Source organism: Pyrgilauda ruficollis, unplaced genomic scaffold (genome assembly GCF_017590135.1).
Source record: "Pyrgilauda ruficollis isolate IOZ18807 unplaced genomic scaffold, ASM1759013v1 scaffold201, whole genome shotgun sequence".
NCBI lineage: Eukaryota > Metazoa > Chordata > Aves > Passeriformes > Passeridae > Pyrgilauda > Pyrgilauda ruficollis.
The window spans coordinates 184,989-206,946 of NW_024519319.1; the positions used below are offsets into that span (position 1 = coordinate 184,989).

The 21,958-nt window shown below is 39.8% G+C and overlaps 1 protein-coding gene across 2 annotated transcripts; it reads left to right on the plus strand.

The window, feature by feature from the left end:
* Nucleotides 1-1,431: 1,431 nt before the first annotated feature.
* AMN1 (antagonist of mitotic exit network 1 homolog) lies at nucleotides 1,432-21,374 on the plus strand. 2 transcript variants are annotated; one of them, XM_041467191.1, is made up of 7 exons: nucleotides 1,432-1,529; nucleotides 12,537-12,669; nucleotides 14,910-15,054; nucleotides 15,422-15,639; nucleotides 17,067-17,123; nucleotides 19,138-19,249; nucleotides 19,815-21,374. In XM_041467191.1, exons 2-7 carry the CDS (start codon nucleotides 12,628-12,630, stop codon nucleotides 19,886-19,888), a joined length of 648 nt encoding a protein of 215 aa, XP_041323125.1. In that variant the 5' UTR covers nucleotides 1,432-1,529; nucleotides 12,537-12,627; the 3' UTR covers nucleotides 19,889-21,374. The 2 variants fall into 2 exon arrangements, with proteins under 2 accessions (XP_041323125.1, XP_041323124.1); XM_041467190.1 differs by lacking the exon at nucleotides 1,432-1,529 and adding an exon at nucleotides 8,886-9,015.
* The last annotated feature ends 584 nt before the right edge of the window (nucleotides 21,375-21,958 follow it).

The following is a 21,958-nucleotide window of genomic DNA, read 5'->3' on the forward strand; positions in this document are numbered from 1 at the left end:
AAAAGAAATTAAACCTTGGACAAGGATGCATGCACAATCTATTCAATGATCATAAATCAAGAAAGTCTGTTATGCATAGGTATTTTGAGCAAAGATAGTCAAGATGCCACATCTGCAAAACACTGTCTATGTTATTAGAAAACTGTATCTTGAAGGATATCTAAGAGAGAAAGGCACTCCCTGCTGGAATATCAGCCAGCCACTGAGTCACGTAACTTTTGGTCAAGAATTGTATAACAACCATTGGAAACAGTATGATCTTTATGTTCCAAAATGAACTAGTTATGTGTGTGCCATTGTTTCACAACTAAGTATGTAGAATCCATCTGGCATTCTTTAATGCTTTGTTTGCAAGTGTTATCTTGCTATCATTAAAGAAAACAAACCAGGAATGCCTGTATAGGATCAAGTATCCAGCTCTTGAGGCCAGTCCTGAGCAGTAGGCCACCATCCCCCAGCCATCTCCTCCCAGCATGCTGATTTATTGTTGAGCATGATGCCATATGGTGTGGAATATCCCCAGGGTCAGTTGGGATCAGCTGTCCTAGCTGTGTCCTCTCCCAACCCCTTGTTTTGTATCCAGATGTCAGCACAGGCTGCCAGTCAGATCAGATCATGGTAATATTGCAATATTCCTTTCCAGCTGGTTAGAGTTTTTAAAATTATTATTCCAACAAGCACTCTGGTACCTTGTTCCTTGCCAACATAATTGTCAGTCATGTTAATACTGAGCAATAACAAGAGCTAGCACCATTGCTAACAAAATTTAATAGTCTCAAGAATCTCTCTTGTTAAGCACAGCTAAAAGAGGCAGTGAACAGTGAGAGCAGCAGTGTGCGGGCTCGTGCTTCTAGATCTAGGGCCCTCTGGGATCACTGTCAAGGGACATCTAAGATGCATTTGGGAAGCTTGAGGTTGCCTAATGCTGTAGGGAATAGACAATAGGCCTTGACTTCTAGAAAGGCTAGCGGGGCTAGCAGAACTGTCAGTTCTTCTTTGATTAAAGGGGCCCTTGGAGGTTTTGTTCCAGCTGGCACTGGTTAGGGAGGGTCTGGTCCCCCACTCAGCCTGAGGGATACCTAAAACACACAGGCTTTTTGGGGCATTTGGTGTGGGAATGGCTGGTGCCTTATCTCATAGCAGCACACACTTCCTCGGCAGTGGTGGGGGTGTGCTACAAGCTGTTGTCCCTCAGCTAGAAAAACTTACTTTCCCTGTAATGTTGGAGGTCTCAACCCCAACAGATCTTCAGAAGGTGGGTGCTGGTGTGCAGCAGAGGGAGAGACACACCTTTTGAAATGTTTCACTGAGCAAAGGAGCTGCAGGAGGAAGCTATGCATCACCAGGGATTGTGAAAGAAACTGGATCTTCTCTGAGGCCCTACAGCTTCAAGAAACCATAGCTGTGCACTAAAGGAGGAGCAGGCTGACTCTGTCAGGCTGGGATGTAAAAAACTCTCAGGATGGTGAAAGCTGGAAGCTTGACATTCCTGCTGCTGGGAGGAGCACTTATGCTCTGCTTGCACATTTGTAAGTACAAAATATGCTTAGTGCTGTGGTTGGTAAAAAAAGACTGAGAGCTCTGCCAAGGGAACTGCCTGAGTCCTACAGGAGCACTAGAAGGAAGGCTGCTCCCTTTATGCTGATCCCTCTGCTGTACGGAATGGGTCTGCTGACCTGCTGTCTGGGGAAACTTTGCTGCTTTTCAGGGACTGATTAATTGTGGAGAGCCTGCAGAAGCCCCTCTGGCTCTCTGATTATTGATGCCTGCTGCTTTTTCATGTGGGCATCAAATGCTCTCTAATTACTGGAGAGACTTGGATAGCATCAAATATGATACATATAGCTCTGGAGTGGTGGTGAAGAGGAATAAGAGCCCATCTGGTGTATCCTCAGCCCTGCTGGTCAACTATGATATGGTTTTGGTTTCTATGAATCTGGTTTGCTCTTTGAGGCCTGAATGTTGCTTGGAAGAGCTGGGATACACTGGACTAAGTTGGGGGGCGGGGGGGGGGCACCCTTGCCAACAGGATGGTGAAGCTGGTAAGAGCTTTAAACTAAGAATGATGAGGAAGAGAGGATGACAATCAAATGAAGATGTGATGAATGAGGTTATCAAGAAAATTATGAGGGCTTATACAAACATAGGGGATTTTATAATCAACTTGGCTGCCACCGAAGTATATGCATATAAACACATGGTTCAGAAAGGATTCCCTTGCTTTCTAAACTTTGAAACTAAATCTTAATAATTACCAAGTAGATTGGTGTTACCCATACTGATGATCATGGGCAAAAATTTTTTGCTCAGGCTCAAAGATTAACCTTGAAGGGCCTCCCCACTCAAGGGAGGAATCTCCAAACACATTCCCACAAGTCCTCCCTGCTGGAACATGGGACAATGCCTTTATAGCACAACGTGATTGAATGTCAATCATATGCTGCTGTTGAGAATATTGGATATCATGGGTCTTGGGTCTTCAAAGAGACAAGAGCAGTTGTTGGTTGTAGTAAAATTGTTTATTGTATGAATACATCAGCCTTGAAGGCAAGGAGTTCCGAGTATTAAAGTGCTAAAAGTTTTCTGGCATAGAGTCCCAATGTTTTGAACAAAAGCAGCAGCAGCAGCTCCCACACTTTTTTCTTCTTCTTCTTCTACTTTTTCTCTTACCCCAATACAGGGATTTTATTCATAAATCATCCAATCAGCTAAAAGCACAATTCTAAAACATTCTTCCTAAACCAATCTGAGTTTAATTCTAATGTGCGAAAGTAATGTCAGTTTTTATCTAAAATCTACTCATATAATTTTATCTAAATACGTGAATAGTTTTATCAATTTACGCATATAGTTCCATCTGTTCTATCTAGAAATGCAAGCAATGTTCTGCTATGTTTTTGTTATGTCTGGAGCTAAGTTAATTTGCGAAAGGTAACACTACTAACCTTTAAATTAGACTTCAGGCCTTTTACTAGCTAACACAGTCTCTTAAGGCACTTAAGATATTTCTACTTACTGATTACTACTAATAATTTCTACTTACTGATTACTAATATTAAGATATTTCTACTTACTTAAAACTAACACTTCTACTTTGTGTCAGTGTGGCTTAATACACCTCCATTTCTCTAAAGGCTCCAATTCAATTCTTGCATTCCTTTCTCTCTGAGTTCCTCAGAGAGGCTTCTATTTCATGTATTCCAACATGTTACTAGGCTAGTCACTGATATGCCAGCTTTTTTTTTTAAATAAGATGTTGTCACTTGTTTGTTTTTCTCCTTCTGTAAACATATGTCTTTCACATCCTTGTTTGTGTCAGTCTTTGTCGGGAAACATCCATCTTTCACATCCCTGTGATGTGTTTAACCTAGGATTGTTGGTCAGGCTGATCTCAGCATCCTCCAACACTAAAAACCAATTTTTCACTGGAAACGGACTCCATTGAAATGGAGTTCAGGATCTTGAAAGGAGGAAAGAAGGCAAAAGCTAGGACTGTTGTCCTGGATTTCAAAAGGCTTCATCATGTTCAGGGATCTACTTTGGTGAATCCACTTGATAGGATCCTGGAAAGAGAACAGGTCCAGAAAGACTGTTTTTGATTGGTTGGATTTTTTTTTTTTTTTTTTTTGTATCTCACAAGGAATTCACTTTCTACAAGCTCAAGAATGGCCTATTCTGTTGTGCAGGAGAACCTGAAAGGATGGCAGGAGGGTTTGCATGGATGTGCAAGGAGAGCTTGACTGAACTCAAGGAAAGAAACTCATGAAAAGGAAGTGTTAAAAGAGGTGGACATAAGTACAGGTGACTCAGAAGGAACTGCCTCTCTGCAAGGATGAGCTAGGAAAACCAAACCAATCTGGTCAAGGGATGTAAAAGGCAATAAGAAGTGCTTCCACAATAGAAAATGTGCACTCACACCTGAATGTGACTGGGACCTGGTAAAAAAACAATGCTGCAGTGGGCCACCACAAAAGGTACTGCAAAGGTGGGTGACTTCAAGTAGAACTTACAGAGTTCAGTTCTAGGTTTTGGTCACAGAGATGCACATGTTAGCATGAGGGATCACTGAACCTCAGCATACAACGTGTGCTGCCACTAACAATGCAGTCTGTGTGTGCTCTTTGTAAGGGCTTGTTCCCACAGGAATGTGTGAAAATGTAATGCTTTCAGCAAACCTCAGTGTGTACCCTTCTAGAACATTTGGTTTGTACAGAAAGAGACGGATGGATTTGTTTTACTTGGAAGAGTACTGTAAAGATGTGAGGAACAATAGGGTTATTGAATCTTGCCACAGAACACTGTACAGCAGTGGCTCCACCAGAGAGGACTGTCCCGGTCTGCTGCATTGCATGTTTCCCAGCATTGCAGGGGCATGCAAGACTAACTTTTAGAAATGTAGCTATGATATTTTATTAAAAATCCTTTCCTAGGATTTTTCCCCTCCTGAGGAGCTGGGAGCCTCAGGAAAGAAATGTAAACAATAACTATTTGCTGCTGTGGAATGCAACAGGTGCATCTTCCATTGGTCCATGTGGATTGTTTTCAATTGATGACCAATCACAGCCGCCAGTGCCAAGGCTGTGAGCAGTCACAGGATTTTGTTATACATTCTATTCTATTCTTGTTCTTTGTAGCCTTCTGATCCTTCTTTTCTCTCTGTTCTTTTAGTATAGTTTTAATGTAGTATTTTATTATAATATATAACATAATAAATCAGCCTTCTGAGAAACATGGAGTCAAGCCTTGTGTCTCCAAACACAGAGAGTTCACCTCAACATAAAAACACCTTTTTCTCTTAAGGATCTTGTGCTTTTTTTCCTTTTGAGATTCAACAGAACCAGAACTTCACACTACAAAGCAGACATAGAAATATTTAGGTTCTCAATGCTGTATTTGCCTTAGTCTTTATAACACAGCTGGGGTTGAAAGGGATCTTTAAAGGTCATCTAGTGCAACATCCGTGCAATGAGCAGGCACATGTTAACTAGATCAGGTTTCCATTGAGCTTGATTAGGTTTCTATCCAGCCCAGTATGAACTGGATAATTATATAGAGAGGTAGATTGGAAACAGCTTCAGCTTCTGAGTTCAAAGGACCAGCAGCACAAAGACAAGCTGGAGACCAGTCCCTTGTGTCAATACTAAGGTCATATCAGGCAACATCTTCCTTAATGACCTTGATAATGTGACATGCAAAGTGCATGCTCCCAAGTTTGTAGATGATTCAGAACTGGAAATAGTGATTGATGTTACTCATTGTTGCCCAAAATGGATAAAAATAATAATTTAAAAACTCCCTTAAAACCAATGTAGTATTATGAAGCTGGTATTCTTTATTCAATGCTGGATGCACAAGGAGATATCTCCTCTGAAATATTGTGCATGCTGAATAAATAAAAGCTCCTGTTTAAATACTGTATTTTACATGCATATTCATTGATTTTCCAGAATAAGCATACATATGATAATAATTTCCCTGAAATCATTAACTTTTCCCCTCCCCTTTATGCACATATTCTTCTGTTCTGGGAGTCTCTTAGGTGGTCCCTGGTGGTTGACCCCAAAGTGATACCTGTCTGGTGAACTGGTGGAAGTTGGCACATGGGCTAGCTGCTTTCCAGTTCTTCTTGCAGAATAGAAATTGTGCAGTTCCATAGGCCAGTGGTGGTTGAAGAATAAGCATTGTTTTAGCCCACAAGGTGCAGATGATTTTTTATCTGGCAATCTCATGATGTCCCTCTGAATAAGGACAACTGACAGGTTGGAGAAATCAGCAGACAGGAACCTAATGAAGCTCAGCCAAGGCAAGTGCTTTTTTGCAGCTGGGGAGGAACAACCCCACATACCAGCACAAGCTGAGGCCTCACTCTTTGCAGAGAGTCTATGTTAGAGCACTTCCTGAGTCACTCTTTATAGCCTGGTGCTTTATGAGTACAGTTTCTCCACATGTTCAGGCTCATGTGGCTGAAGTCCTTCCTGCAGCTGCCTGCAGTCAAACCAGTTTAGGAGCAGCATGTGTCTGCTCCTTGGGATAATCTGATGCCAGTTTGAGATACAGCATAGGGGTGTGAAGTTTGGCAGTTCATGACCTGCTTCAGAAGCAGCTCCTGAGGTTAGACAGTTATAGTCACTGGGCTAGTAATTATTTAATTACTTCCAGCTGAGAAGTGGAGGAATATATTACTACTGTGATAAATGGATATGATTCATGCTAATTAAATCATAACTATATAAATATTTTATAAAATATGTGTTATAAAGTAATAAAGGGTAAACAGATGGGCCCTTTGCAGATGTAACATGTGAGAAACAGGACACAGGATGTAGTATTGAGATAAGCAAGATCCCAAAGCAGAATCAGCCTTGGGACGAACAAGGTTGGGACGACTCCTAAAGCAGAATTGGGATGAGCAAAGTTGGGATGACTCCAGATATAGAATCTAAAGTAGTGGTCCTATCTATAAAGTAATGAGACTTATTTGGAACATAATGCTTACTTACATAACACAAAGCTTAATGCACATATGCAACCTGCCAGGTTATTCGGAGGGCAGTGAGGAAGAGGTGAGCCTTCCTCTGAAAAGACCACCAAAAAGCCAGGAGATGCCTGGCCTAGCAACAACGGAGCCTGTGCCATGCAGCATAGTGATGTAGATTTCAAAAATCAAAAATAGGAGGGGATTTATAGAAAATTATTGATGGATATGTATTAGCATGCAGTATATAAGGTTTCGTTTGGATTCTTTTGTTTCATACGTGAAGCAGGATGAGAAGCCCTCCCCGTATCCTGGTCAGTTTTGCTTATGCTTTATATGAACCTTAATCATATTTAAGTAATCACTGCCAAATTTTTGTATATGCTTGATTATATTTAATATACTTGATTATATTAATTTATTCAAAATTTCTGTTCAATTAAAATTGCTGCTGAATGCAATTTTGTTGCTTATTAAATTAGGCATATATAACTTCATTCATAACACTACCTACATCCAGATTCACTGCTGGAGAAAGTGGTGAACTGAATCTTGTGAAAAATAGGAAAAGAACTGGTTGCTTGTCAGCCAGGCCTGTGTGCTGTTTAGGTTTGTCACTCAGGCACACAGTTTGCTACAGCTTTATCATGTCTCCTGACCCCAAGGAAAGAGATCTCCAGGGAAGCCTGCCAATGGAACCAGGAGATTGTAATTAACAGATGTGAATTAAAGTATTGGCATGACTATAACTTAACAAAATAAATACATTAATTTCAGTATAACAGAATAGCTAACAATGGGAAAGAAATATAGTAACCAAAACTGGCAAAACAGGAAGACAAGCAGCTGGATGTAATATGTACAGGTAAAAGATAAGGAAGACTGGCTGGTTTTGCATCAACAATAGGTTAAATATATAGTAGCTTGATGGAATGTATACCTAACCACTTGCTTATTGAATACTAACCAAAAAAGGAAAGAGGGAAATGTGGTAAAATTGCTGTATAAACCCACTGAAATCTATATGGAACAGAGCATAAAGCACGGGCTCTAATGCTTTCTCTCAGCCGGCTTAATAAATGTGTTTTTAACAGACAAAAATTGTTTGGCCTGTTGACCTTTGTTTCAGTAACTAGCTCATGATGACTGTTTAGCATTGCAAGGATAAATATTCAATTATGTGCATGAGGTGTCACAATCAAGCTGGTCACATACAAGCAATTTTTCTTTAGGGGGTTTTATAGCTTTCACCATAATAGTACAACTTGAATCATCCAATTACCTACTAATGGATATTTCTAATTATCCAATCCTAAAAATATATTTTGTAGGCCTTGCAGCGTCATCATGCACCAGTATCTGTTGAAGCAGTGATCCTGTAGAAGGGTGTAGTTTTCCTCTGAAGGTCTACTGGTGGTGCACATGGGCCTGGTCTTCCTCTGGGAAGACAGTGGAGGAGAAAGCTGCTCCTCTGGGGATCCAGTGGAGAAGAAATCTGCTCCTCTGGGGATCCAGTGGAGGAGAAAGCTGCTCCTCTGGGGATCCAGTGGAGAAGAAATCTGCTCCTCTGGGGATCCAGTGGAGAAGAAAGCTGCTCCTCTGGGGATCCAGTGGAGAAGAAATCTGCTCCTCTGGGAATCCAGTGGAGGAGAAAGCTGCTCCTCTGGGGATCCAGTGGGAAAAGGCTGTTGTGGTGTTCCAAATCCCAGAATCATATCCACTTAGGAATGATTGGCTCCTCCCCCTGGGCACAGCATCTCACAATGGGATGATGTAATTTTATCAGTCACACAGTTATGTCATGCAGTTATGTCATGCCCATTTACAGAAAATATTTTGGAGGTAGGGTGGGTTGTGGAAGAGATAAAGAAAACTGCCCTAGCTGGTTTTAACAGGTGGCCCAATTAACAAAAGACAACTGCCCAACCTCTAACAGATGGAAATAGAACACACCAGCCACATCTTGTATTTGCAACCTAAGACAAAGCAGAAATACAAAAAGGAAGGGAAAAAGAACCAAGAAAACCCAAAAAAACCAAAATCAAAAACAAAGGCAAAAATAATTGCAGGACAAAAGAGCTGGCCGACAGCAGGCTCTTATCGCTGTGGATGGGATGTGGTAATAGGAAACTGCTGTGGAATGCCTCCACTGAGGGCAGTAAGGAGGAAAGAGCCCTTAAAACCACAGTGGCCCTTGCCTGAAGGCTCCCAGCCTCCCCTCTACTTATTCCAGGCCTGGGAGAACACTTTCTCCTAACTATTAAGCTATGGGAATGGGGAGTGAGAGCCCCGTTTTGGCGGCTGCGGGGGGTTACAGCGCTCCAGGCCGCTTCGGGAGGCGCTCCCAAGGCCGGCCGGGAGCAGGACTACATCTCCCGTCATCCCGCCGGGCGCCGCCGCCATCTCGGCACCGACCGCCGGGCCGGGCTGGGCCGGCGTCCCCGCATTCCCCACCGCGTTCCTCGGGCCGCGCCGCATTCCCCGCTCCATGCCATGAGCTGGGACGGCGCCGGCGAGGAAGTCCGGCTCCTCCTGGACCTGTGAGTGCCGCTCTGACAGGCTCCCGCCTGCCCGCCCTGCGAGGGGCTCAGGGAGGGGGCCCGGGCTCGGCAGGCCTTTGGCGGCGGTGGCGGAGCGGCTGCGGCCAGTGTGGGTGCGGGCAGGGCTCGGCAGCGCGCATGAGCTGCGGGAGAGGTGGCGGGGTTTGTCAGAGGTGCCCTTTGGGGAGGAGTTACAGGGCAAGTGACAGGGAGCGACAGGGGTGACGAGGTTTGGCAGGGAGGTACCAGGATGTGATCCTTGACAGATCCGGGTGTGGAGGGACGGCTGAGGGTCCCTGGCTTCACCTGGTCCCAGAGAATCTACTGGTGACACTTTACCAGATGTTTATTCCATAGTTCTCATACATATTCTTTAAAGCATGCTTCCTAGCTAATACATAAACATCGCTTTCCTAGAACTAATTTTCATGCATCCACGTCTCACTGGAAGTCCTGTTGTGGTCCCAGAGGGTCTGAAGGGGTCTCTGGTGGTCACCAGGTGTCCCCAGTGTTGCAAAGGGTGACTTTGCCTTGAACCTTTCTTAGGACATGCACAGTTGCTTCTTGTTACATAACTTCTGCACAAAAACCACTATATTTTTCACTGTCTGTTTATCCACTGGTTGCAACTACATTTAGCATCCTGTGTGTCTACTTTTTTAATATTTTATATAATTTGCTACTTAGTCTTTAAGCTCTATCCTGCAACTCTGAAGGGGAGCTGAACATTTCTATTCTCTGCATTATCTGTCAGTGTCAAATTCCTTTGTGTTCCAGAGGAAGTTAGAAACAGCACAGGAATAAAATGTTTCATTTGAAAGATAAGAGAAGAATAGCTAGCAAAGAGTACAGTTAGATTGTTATTCCTACCTTAAAGCACTGAAGATAAGATTATAGTTGCCATGGTGTGGCCAATAAGTGTTTTATAGTTTCCTATAAAGTAGAACTACTGTGAAAAGCTTTATAATTTAAATGATTAATTGTGTAAACTGCAAATCAGTATTGTACTATGAGAATATCAACCAGCTTTTTGAAAAGAATGTGATTAATCTTAATAACCATTCAAGCTAAATTTAATATGCCATGGTAAGAGTTGGCATAGCTCACATTGATTTCCATGTATCTGTGTTGGGTTTGGAGTATTTTCTGCAGATTTCAGCTAAGCAGTTGGTTTAGATTTAGAGGTCCCTTTTGGAGCTGGATTAGTGAGACAAGCCCCTGCTTTCTGCTCACCATGTTGCACAGCTCCTGCCTGTGAGCAGGTTCACATCTGTGATCTTCAGAGATGATAATAAATGGTGTGTTTATTATCTTTGATGAGATTTTTTTTTTTTAGAGGTAAACAACTATTCTTAATTTCTGCAGTCAAGTAGAGGAATGTTGTATATAGATAAGGTGTTTAATCTCAAAACAAAGAATGTGAATGGTGTAACCTATATGTACTGAGACAGAGCTTGGTACAGGCTTCTCTGTTGATCAGTCAGCTGAGTTCATCCAGCAGTCACTGAGGCATGGAATTCTTGCACATCTCTGCAGGAATGAGTGAAAGGTGGTCCTGGTGTGTGTTTGGGTATATAGGGGTGTCTGCAGGCAAGAACTGCCCAGGTTCTGCTTGAAATGTCTCCTCCATACAGTGTCTTTTGCAGTGACCTGCTAGAGGTGCTCATCCTACTGATTATTAAAAAATATGGATATTGATCTAGTACTGATATCCAAGTGTGACGGACAAAAACTCTCTAACAGTTTAAAGTTAGAAAGTGTGTGTTTATTGCAACTCAGGGCAGCGTGGGGGATAGCTCCTAAATACACACTGCAATTTACAGGTGATTACAGAGTCCTTCTATCAATACAAGTATTGAATACCCAAAATACAAATACATATTCATAACTGTGGAATACAAAGCTGTGTTTCGTGTCAGGTACATACAGGCAACCTGTGTATTTGTCATTGTGATATGTGTGGAAACTGACCATGGGACAGTTATAAAGACAAATTCCAATAAATAACTGAGGAAGTAAAGCATGGAAGAAGGCCTTTGTTCGCAATTAACCTTTCTAAGTCTTAAGTTGATTTAGGAGCATTTGAATTAAAGCTTTAAGGATGTTGCTGTTTGACAGGAACTTTCTGCTTGTAGCTAAGCCTTAAAGAGTTTTGCAATAATAACCTTTTGAAGTATAATTTTAGAACATTGCTTGTAGTAAGGATCTTTGAAACTATAGCTTTAGAATACATTAAAAGGAAATGTGCTTATCTTGATACCTTAACAAAACAGTGAAAAGCAGCTTGAGAAAGGAAGATGAACATCAACTCAAGGATTGATAGTTTTGTTGCTCATACTTTACCATATTAATTAATAAATTGATTGCTGCTTGAATATCAGCCTAGTCAAGCTTCTCATTTATAACATAACTTCGGTACATCCCATTCTCCGCTTCATATACTAATTAGTTCAAAAGCTATTAAGCGTGCGCAATTTGTTCCTTGAAATGGGTCAGTGGTCCCTTTCTTGGGGAGGGGTCCCAAAGTGAGGAAGTAAATGAAGTCTTTCTGACCTTTCTACCTTTTCAATTCAAATATGACAAATGAACCCTTGGTAGACCTCCCATTCCCTGTCTTCAATTGGTTTGAGAACAGAGGAGGCCCACAATTGTCTTACGTTACTAAAAGCTATTTGTCAGCTGCTATATTCTTCATTATAAACCCAGCTAACCAAACATTGTGTTGACAAGCAGTCACTTATTAGTTAACTACTAACTATTAACTTCATCAAGGCCTATCCATTTATTTTAATTAACTCCAATGAAGCTTATCTCTAACTAAAATCTTAGCTCCTCTAAAATCTCTAAATTCCTTAAAGTTTATGTCTCACTACACTATAGGAACTTGAGTGGCTTTTTAAAATGTGCTTCCATGCTGGAAATTTTGCTTCTTTCCTGCCTTAAGTCTGTGCTATCCTTCAGATTATAAAGCATTAATATTTTGACGTCTTTAAAGTTTTTATTTGGTGTGAGTTCAATTTCCTGCAGTTTGGTGACATTTTGATGCCAGACAAAGTTTTGTTGCAAAACCAGTTGCCTGTAGGGACTCCAGAGCTGTGCTTATATTCTAAATTTAATTTGGCATTACTCCAGGCTGCTGCTGCCCCCTGCACTCAGCCACTTGTTCTGGCAGTGTTGCTTCTGTGTCCTCAGAGTTTTAGTCAAGGGGATTTTCGTTCAGATCAGACACTTAACAGCTCACACTGCAACTGTGAATTTCAGAGACAGCTTGAGGAAAACACAGGAAAAAATGGTTGAGGGGCTGATTTCTGCCTTCAGCTGCTTGGGGAACAGTTTCACAGAAGGATCAGCTTGACCCCAAAGGGCAACAGCTGAATCAGTGGTAACATGGAACAGCTGCAGCTGATAAGGTCTGAGGGAAGCATAGCTGGGTGCAGAAGATGACAACATATGGATTGATTGTTGTAGTTCTGCCATGTAATACTTCTTTTTGACTGTATTCTAACTTTCCTTTATTTCAGATGCCTTCAGTGCTTGACAAAGAACCTTTCCAGATACTCTGCAGATATTAAGTCATTGCCACCCAATATAAAGGATAAACTGATCAAATTAATGAGTAGGCAAGGGCAAATAACTGATGCAAATATCAGTGAGGTAAGAATCCATTCAAAACTATACTGTCTGTTTTGGGAGAGAAAAGTATTCTCTCTTGCACACCAGTCTGTTCCTGAGTGAAGTGTGTTTTGGGATACTCATGCATAATTTATTATGTATATATATTATATAAAGGATTTCAGCAGCTTGTTAGAATTCTGTTGGTAGAATTCTATTGATACTAAGCACACAATCTCCATATAATTTATTTAAATTTTGGTTCCTTGAAAGATAATGATGGCAGAGCTAGGAATCGATAGTTCAAATTATCCCATCCCTTTTGCACACTGATGTGTGTCAGTGTTTCAATATGACACCAGTTAATGACATTTCTTCAGCTGTAAATTCAGGGGCATATCTGTTTTGCTGTCTGTTACTGTTATCTTGTTCAGCCTCAAAGGGAGGCGTGAGAATTGAAGGAAGCTAAAGGTTGGCCTTGGTGAAACAGAAAATGACTCCCTGTGCATTCCTGCTTAGACCTGTAACTCAAGAGACAAATATTCTCAGTTTCTCAGAGTCACGACAGTGGAGCCAAGACTAGAGGCAGAAGTACTGTGGAAAACTTACAAACAAAGCAATTTAGCTTTAGATAAAATGATTTTGCGCATACACAAAGTAAGCATTTGAGTAAAAATCAAGTTCTTTGGAAAAATTGACTGGACAAAATCTGGTTTAGGCTAGCTTTTCAATAAGAAATAATTTCAAAACATCATAACAGATTATATAATTAAAGCCATGTGATTGTGTGTGTATGAATGCACAAAATCCATTAGGATATTTTTAGTCTGGAAATAAACTAGAGACCTTAAATTACAGACTTTTCTGCTCTCTCTTTCTAAAGTCTCCTCTGTATTTGTCTTCATTCAGCAGTTCATCAGTGCCTTCTTTTGGAGCCTATTTTCCATGTGACCCTGGGAAATTCTGCTCTGGTTCTTTTTTCATGTGTTTTTCCTTTCTCTGTTCCTGCAATCTCCTGCAATTATATCCTTAGTTGTCATCATTTTCCCTGAGCATATTATACCTTAGCTTTCCTTGCTAACAGTTTCTCATTTATTTTTATTCATGTCCTCCCTCTGTTTTTCAGGGTTTTTTTTAAAAGAATTTTGCTTGAAATTGCTTGTAATTTGCTTGAATTTTGCTTAAATTTCAGTTGAAATTCTGTTAATCTGGATTTTTGTGTATACTTTTATTTAATCTCTTACCTCCATATTCTTGTCCAAATTTGTGTTACCATACATCTTTTCCCCCCTTGCTCTGCTTTTTGCTTGTAGCAGCCATCCACATGTAGGCCAAACTCTTTAATCTGAATTCCTTTTACCATAAAGTTTTATAAAGCCATTCAGCAAGTGTCAACAGAATATAAACCTGTACTTTTAAATGTCCTTTTTGGTGTGCTGCATCCAGGAACCCTTTGCCTATCTCAAAATCTTATATATTTGCAAAACAGCCAGTTTTCCTTTTAATATCTTTATTGTACATTGTTAGAGTGAACAACAGGAGGAATAAGCCTTTAACAGTCCTGTCAGCTGTGCTGTTATCTTTGCTAGTTTATGGAAATTTAATTTCTATCTCTGGGAGTTAAGGATGGGAGTGACAAGCTGAAGGGAGTATCTGGCTTTTGTTACTAAAATCTGATGCCTTCCACTGCTTTGGGTTTAGCTTTCATAAATGTTCTCTTGGGAAAGATTTTACAAAAATTCCAGTCTGGGTCTTGGGGGAGTGAAAGATCCCATTTAATTAGAATTTGGTACCTCTTCATGGTGTGGTAATGAGAGTGCTTGTTTATGAGCAAAAGAGAGTGTGTGGGTGAGAACAATACTTTGGGGGAAAATACCTTCCAAATATCACTCTTATCTGTTATGCAGGTTGAAGTTTTGATCAAAGTCAGTATTTTTTGTTTTGCAATGCAGATTTCTGCCCCCAAAGTTTTACTGGCAAGTGTGAGGGCATTGTGCTGGGTACACATGTAGCAAGTGAACCACCAAGATTGTATTTCCATTGTTTAAGTGGCAGGATTCATGCGTTCCTGCTCCATATGCCACAGAAACAGTTTATGCTGTAGGAGATGAACTGTTGCACAAATAGACCAGATTTTCTTTAGTTTTTAGTTCCGAGGACTGGTAACCCACCCTCTATTGCAAACTTTTATGTGATGTCTAATATTACGAGTATTTGATATGAAAATGCACATGTTTGATGGCATAGCAGAGTCTGACTGAAATGGTGGGTTTTCATTACAGGTATTGCACCCTGCTGTGGAGTCTCTGGATCTCCGAGACTGTGATATTTCAGATAAGGCATTATTGCAACTTTGTCACTGCAAGCAGCTGAAAAAGATCAACTTAAATTCTTGCAAGGAGAACAGATTTGGAATTACTTCAGAAGGTGTGTTATCTGTGCACAGATAACTGGGATCTTATTTCTGGCGTATTTTTCTTATTAGATTGGAATAAATTGCAAAGACTATATCTAGGGTAAATATTGCTTAAAAAAGAAATCCCCAATGCTACCCCAGTACTAATTAAAAGTCTCTCCAGCAGTGTAAATTTCAGGCCTAGAGCACCAATTATCGTAGGAGAGAGCTATCAGGTTACTCTCCTGCTAGATTTCTGCTAAAACTGTGCTATGCTCAACATATTTTCCACTTTATCTTAATTTTTCCTCCCTCAAAATTTGTTCCAGAGCCTTTGGACTCAGCATGGTGGTTATGTTAGAGAATGAATAACTCTTTCAAGTGTTGTTTCTTTGGCAGGAGTCATAGCACTGGCCTTATCCTCTCCCTACCTGCGTGAAGCCTCTTTCAAAAGGTGCTGTGATATAACTGACAGAGGAGTTCTGGCTCTTGCACTCAACTGCCAATTCCTGCAAATAGTGAACTTGGGCAGCTGCTCAGGCATCACGGATGCATCTCTGCAGGCACTAGGAGAAAACTGCAAATTTCTTCACAGTGTGGACTTCTCATCTACTCAGGTAGCTACAGTGGCAATTGGCTGATTGACTTTCGTTGTTTCTTTTTCAGGATTGCCATGATAAAGTTCAAAGGGGCTTTGTAGCTTCACTACTTCACTTTAAAGTTCAAAGCCTGTAGCTTTACTCTTGACAAGATTTAAGACCATAGTTTATTTCTAATTTCTGCCTCTTAAGGAAAAGGAAAGGTATATTTTGCTTATTAGTGACTGGAAAAATACACGTTTTGGTATTGGAGCATGTATGGTGAACCAAAGATAAATTTCTGTTAGAATCTACCTTGGGATTTTTTTTAGTGTATTTATTTAGTGTAATCATTTTCTTTAAGTTGTAAAGTAATCCAAAATATTCCATTTAAAGAAAGTAGAATCTTGGACAGATTATTGCCTGCTTTCAGTTAGGACAAACTGATGTGGGTAATAATCTAGGATGTCAAACAATACAAGCCCCTAGTAGGAGTAAACACTCCATAATTAAATGATATTTTAGGAGTGATTGTGCTTGTCAGAGTTATACTACAGAGTCAACACTGAAAGAATGACATTTTAAATGTCAGAAATGGCAGGGAAGAAGATTTAACAGCAGTGTTTAGCATGAGAAGGGGGAGACAAGCTGCAAAAGCAATCCTGTAACATATTTCATAATTACAGGGAGATAATGAAGCGAGGGAAAGGTTTTTTGCAGTAAGTGTAGCGTTCAATTGACACTGATGGTGAGTAATTATGTTGAATGTGAGTCCAGTACTGAACATTCACAATGAAATGTCAGTCTGGAAATCATGTAGGAGGTTCTTATTTTAGATGCTATTCTTCTTTTGATTTTTCCAGAAGTAGGGTATCAAAAGAGTCTTAATATTTTGTTTGGTAATTTTTATTTATAATGCCATTTAACTCTTATTTCTCCAGACTTATTTCACTGCTTTTTTATTTCCTTGCCTCTCTTCCTTTATAGAAAATAGCTGTTTCCCTGGGTGTATTTTAAATGAGGTAAAAGCTTTTTCAGTAACTACATGTTTACACTTTTTTTTTTAACTTTTCTGCTGTGATTACTTTTTTCCCCAACCCCAATTGGTCTAGGTAGAGCAGAAGTGCTTTTTAAACCTATACATTTAAAGTGCTATGCTCTGACCATATTAGTGTACCCACTGTTAAATGAGACAAGGAAGCTGCAGAAATAGCAGTTACACAGTTGGAAGTATCCTTGCAGAAAGCCAGGCTGGATCAGGTGGCAGGAAGATGAGACAGTATTTAATAGAATGGAAAAAAAAACCACTTTGGATAATTTTCTCTATTAGTTTAGCTGGGAAGAAAATACTGTAGTGTTAAGTGTATTCATTGACTGCAGGGAGTGATCAAATTTATATGATTTTTGCATCTAAATAGCTGTGCTTGAAAAAATTGAACTTTAATCCATTGTGGCTTTTCCCTCAGGTAACAGATGATGGCGTTGTAGCACTAGTGAGTGGAACATGTTCAAATAATTTAAAGGTAACTGACTTAACCTAATAACAAAGGGGTGAACAAAGGAAAATACCTGCATTTTAAAATTATAATAGCTATTACTTCTGAGGGAGGGTTTTTACTGGCTGTCTTTCATTGCTGTCCTCTTTCAAGATCCTTGGAGTTTATAAATTGGAAAGACTTTGCAATAAGACAATGGCTTTTTTACTTTTATCCTACAATCTCCAAAGTATATTTTACCAAATCCTAACTTCACTAGATTTGATGGTCTTTTTTCTGCATTTTTTCTTATATGTTATATTTATTGATAGGTAAGGAAATTTAGAGGTGGGGAAGGAAGTTGGTAATAACCTGTTTTGTTATTCTGCTTTTCATCTTTTCCTAGCATGTACAAGAGGCAGTAGTTGTACAGCTGCAGAGAAATTAAGAAAAGAGCAGGGTTTAGTCTAATCTTGAATAAGTTCTTTGATTTCTTTTAGGAGCCATGTGGATAAATAGAAATACCAGAAACTTCAGCAGAGGCTGTTTTGGGAAAATTTGGGAAACACCAGAATTTAATCTGGGTTCTGTTCTCCTGGACAACCAATTGGTAGGAGAATGTCATAGGCAAAGTGATGGAACTCGAACACCATGGAATCTCGTTGAAGAGCTTACTCAGATGTCTTGAGTGCTATGTGTGTGTTGGGAAAACTCACCTTTGATGTTGGAAAAGATGAAAGTTTGACAAGAAAATTTCACAGATATGTGTGCTTGACAGATAGCTCTCTGAATGTAGAACCTGAGAACAGACTAGAGACGGAAGCAAGTTTTGATAGAAGAACAATAGATGTCTAAAGTGAGAATTGCTGAGCCAGTTGTTACTGGAAAACTAAGAAAGCAAAGGTTAAGTCAAGCTGGAAGGAGGTTTTATGACTAGACCAAAGGATATGTTGACCACAAACAAAAAAGATGTTTTTACCAAGCAGAAATAGGTCTTAGGAAAAGAAGAAAGATATTGTAGGCAAACAAACATGCTGATGTGGCAAGTAGAAAAAAGGTCTAAGAATTTTCCACTGCAAGAAAACAGAAAAACAATTTCAAGCTTAAACTGTAACATGCTAACTCATGTAGTTGGATAATAATGATTGGAAAAGATGAAAGTTTGACAAGAAAATTTCACAGATATGTGTGCTTGACAGATAGCTCTCTGAATGTAGAACCTGAGAACAGACTAGAGACGGAAGCAAGTTTTGATAGAAGAACAATAGATGTCTAAAGTGAGAATTGCTGAGCCAGTTGTTACTGGAAAACTAAGAAAGCAAAGGTTAAGTCAAGCTGGAAGGAGGTTTTATGACTAGACCAAAGGATATGTTGACCACAAACAAAAAAGATGTTTTTACCAAGCAGAAATAGGTCTTAGGAAAAGAAGAAAGATACTGTAGGCAAACAAACATGCTGATGTGGCAAGTAGAAAAAAGGTCTAAGAATTTTCCACTGCAAGAAAACAGAAAAACAATTTCAAGCTTAAACTGTAACATGCTAACTCATGTAGTTGGATAATAATGACTGTAATATGGAACTGATAGTTGTGATAGGCTATAGGTAACAATAAAGGTATTGTGTATGATGCTGATTGGTTGTTATGTATTAAGATGCTCAGCAAAGAAAAATATATAATGCATTGTAACCAGAATTAAAGCGGCTTCAGGCTTGCCTATAAGGTGTAGCTGGCAGCCTTAGGTGTGGGTCTGCTACCCATGACCTGAGACTGCTGTAACATCTCTTATACAATAAACAGCATTTTGAAGAGCTGCCTGGAGTCCCACATCTCTCATCTCAGGCTCTTACACTTTATGTTTTTAGTTTAGACTCTACAGAAAAGCTGTCTTATTTTTCTTTAGGGTATTTTTCTGCTCTGTACAGGACCATATATGAGGTCAATGCACTGAGGTCATAATTCCTTCTGGTTGATGATCTCTGAAATGGGTTGGGCAATGGAAAGCTTTGCCTCTAAAACACTGGGTGCTCTGACAGGCTGTTGTCATTCCTGTTTTCCTAACAGGAGATCCACATGGAGCGCTGTGTTAATCTGACCGACGTTGCTGTGGAAGCCGTCCTTACTTGTTGTCCCAAGATACACATTTTTCTGTTCCATGGATGCCCACTGATAACAGGTAGATCTAATCACAAGAAGATAATTACTTGTTAATCATACCTTCTTGCTTTCTGAAAAACACACTGTACTCCATAAGTAATCCCAAACAAATAATAACTTACTGGATAAAACAATCATCGTACACTGAGATTTTTCAAAGCAGGGTGAGAGTTTTGCTTTGAAATGTGGCAGCAATCTTCAGAGAGGGGACTTTTTTTGTTTGTTTGGAAATTGTATTTTTTTTCCCCTTCAGCCTGCTGATGAAGACCCAAAGACTTCAGAAAAATATTAGCATCTTAATATTCCAAAAGTGTAGAATATCATCTATTCAAGAAACAGTGGAATGGAGTAGGACAGCCTGTGGGTGTTTAAAATTCTGTTTGTTGGTGATGCTTTACAGTTAGGTGATTGGAAAAAGAACCAAGAGGGTTTGGATTACTACAGATGCATCTGAAGTGTGATATTGTGATAGCAAAAGAAGTATAATAGCAGACATAGAATTCCTTTACTGTGTTGTGTGCCTATTCCAAATACCACCTTTATATTCTGAATAAATAACAAGAAATTCCTTTGTTCTTTTTCAGATCGGTCCCGAGATGCTTTAGAGCAACTCATCATATCAAACAAAATCAAGCAACTAACATGGACTGTTTACTGATTATTTATCCTGTTCATGTGAGTGTCAAGTTTACAGGTGGAGAGCTCCTTCAGCAAACAAGCACCTTGGAGAACTACCTGGTGACTTTTGTTCCACCAGGCTGCATCCCTCCTGCTTCCCACTGGAGGTCTCCATTGCCACTCCAGTCCTTGCCCGTGAGCCTGGGCTTCCTTATTGTCTTTCCTTGGAGCCCTGTCTGTGTTCCCATTGATCACACTTCATTAAGAGGAAAGTTAAACTATCTAGGGCCGTTGCTCAGGCTTCCTGAAGTGCTGGATTTGGCTGCTACTTAGTATCCTTTAGCAATTTAGCCACAAACCCAGTTTAGGTAAGTGTGTGTTCTGAGTTTGTATTCTGGCGTAGTACTTAAAATTATAAGTACCCAGCTCAAATGTAATATTGACACATAGCAGTGTCTGTGAAGTTGGGAGTTGAATCTAACAAAAGTCAACAGCCAGAACTGGTGAATGGAGGTGGTATTAACAGTGATACAAAGGTACTTTCAGTAGTAACAAAGAATCTCCTTTCACCATGTACTTTGCTAGGTCTGGAATAAACTTAGGTACCTTTCTTCTGATGTTACTGATGCTGCAGGTTTCTGTTCTTACTTACCATCAAATACTTGCTGAATTTTTACACATCCAAATGTAGAGCCTGTGAATGTGTAAACATAAACTTGCTTTGGAATTGTTATGGTGACTTTACAAATTTCAGAGTAGTAGCTGTGACCAAAAACAGGATTTTATACATGGGCAAATATTTAATTTGCCCTGGCTTTTGCCTGTGTTTCTACATGAAAATCCTTTTAGGGAACAAAACACTGGTACTCATAAGCATATCTGTGAATGAAATAGGACCAAATGTAGTGTCTGAGCACATAAATCTCAGGATGGTAGAGTATGTGTTCTGCTGTATGCAGTTCATTACATATCCAGTGGCCCCAGAAGCTGAAAATATCAATACATTTATTGTTCAGTTATAGTAGTATTAAAAAATAATTTTTGAACTGTAGCATGAGTTTATTACATAATGGAGCAGTGCTCTCATCTCAATTATAAGTCATGTTCCTTGGCTTTCTTGAACCAGCATAACCTCTAGTCAGAGTTCTATGATTTCTGCATTAAGCTCCTTAATGCCAGCCATTTTAGCTTTATAAGGGAATGGAGCACACTGGGTTTATCCTCTGGATCTGGAAGTAGAAGGGTTTAGCTATGGTGGTCTAACATGGGTTTGATGACGTCTGGAAACCTAAAGAGTTTAGGCAGTCATAAGGAATATGTTTACCATTTAACTCTTGTCATAGCCACACATAAGCATTGCAGAAATAAACCAGTCTTATATTAATCTATTTAAAGTTCAGGTCTAATTGCATGGAGGGTAATTTTTGTTGCCAATATTAAATGGTATTATGATGTCTGACAATAATATTTGTTCTTCTGTTGATTATATGGTTTATGAAAGTGCAATGGTTTATTTAGAAAAATTGTTCAGGTGTCAGTAAAAGTGTATTTTTTCCAAGACCAGCACCTAAATCCCTTACTCTTGTTGCATGGCTCCGCCCAGTGATGAATATTTTCCTGTGATCCCTGTAGGTGTAACTGCACCAGTGCAAACCATTGATTTTATTTCTTTTTGTTGGTGGTGGTGGTTTTTTTTTGTTGTTGTTTTTGTTTGTTTGGTTGGTTGGTTTTTTTGTGGTTTTTTTTTTGTGTATTGTTATGCCTTGTGGAACCCCTGGGATCAATCAGGGCCCATCATTCTTTTGAACTCTTGGACAGTAAATCTGTGTTGCACTATTTTTGATATTGAATCATACAACTGTTTAGGCAGCTCTGTGAAACAATGCTACTGCTAACCTCAGTGGCAAAGTTGTCCTTTTTCTCCTTGCTAATATAACCTTGTATTTGTCATGTTGAAGGCAAATGCAGCTTGTACTGTGTCCTTAAGTGTGCCTGTAGATTTACCATCTTCCCCTACAGCTTCTTTTCAATGTGTAACTTAGTGGTACATCCTTACCTGGTGCTTAAAAAGCTGTACAACACTGCAGTGAGGTAACACTGTAATTTTAGG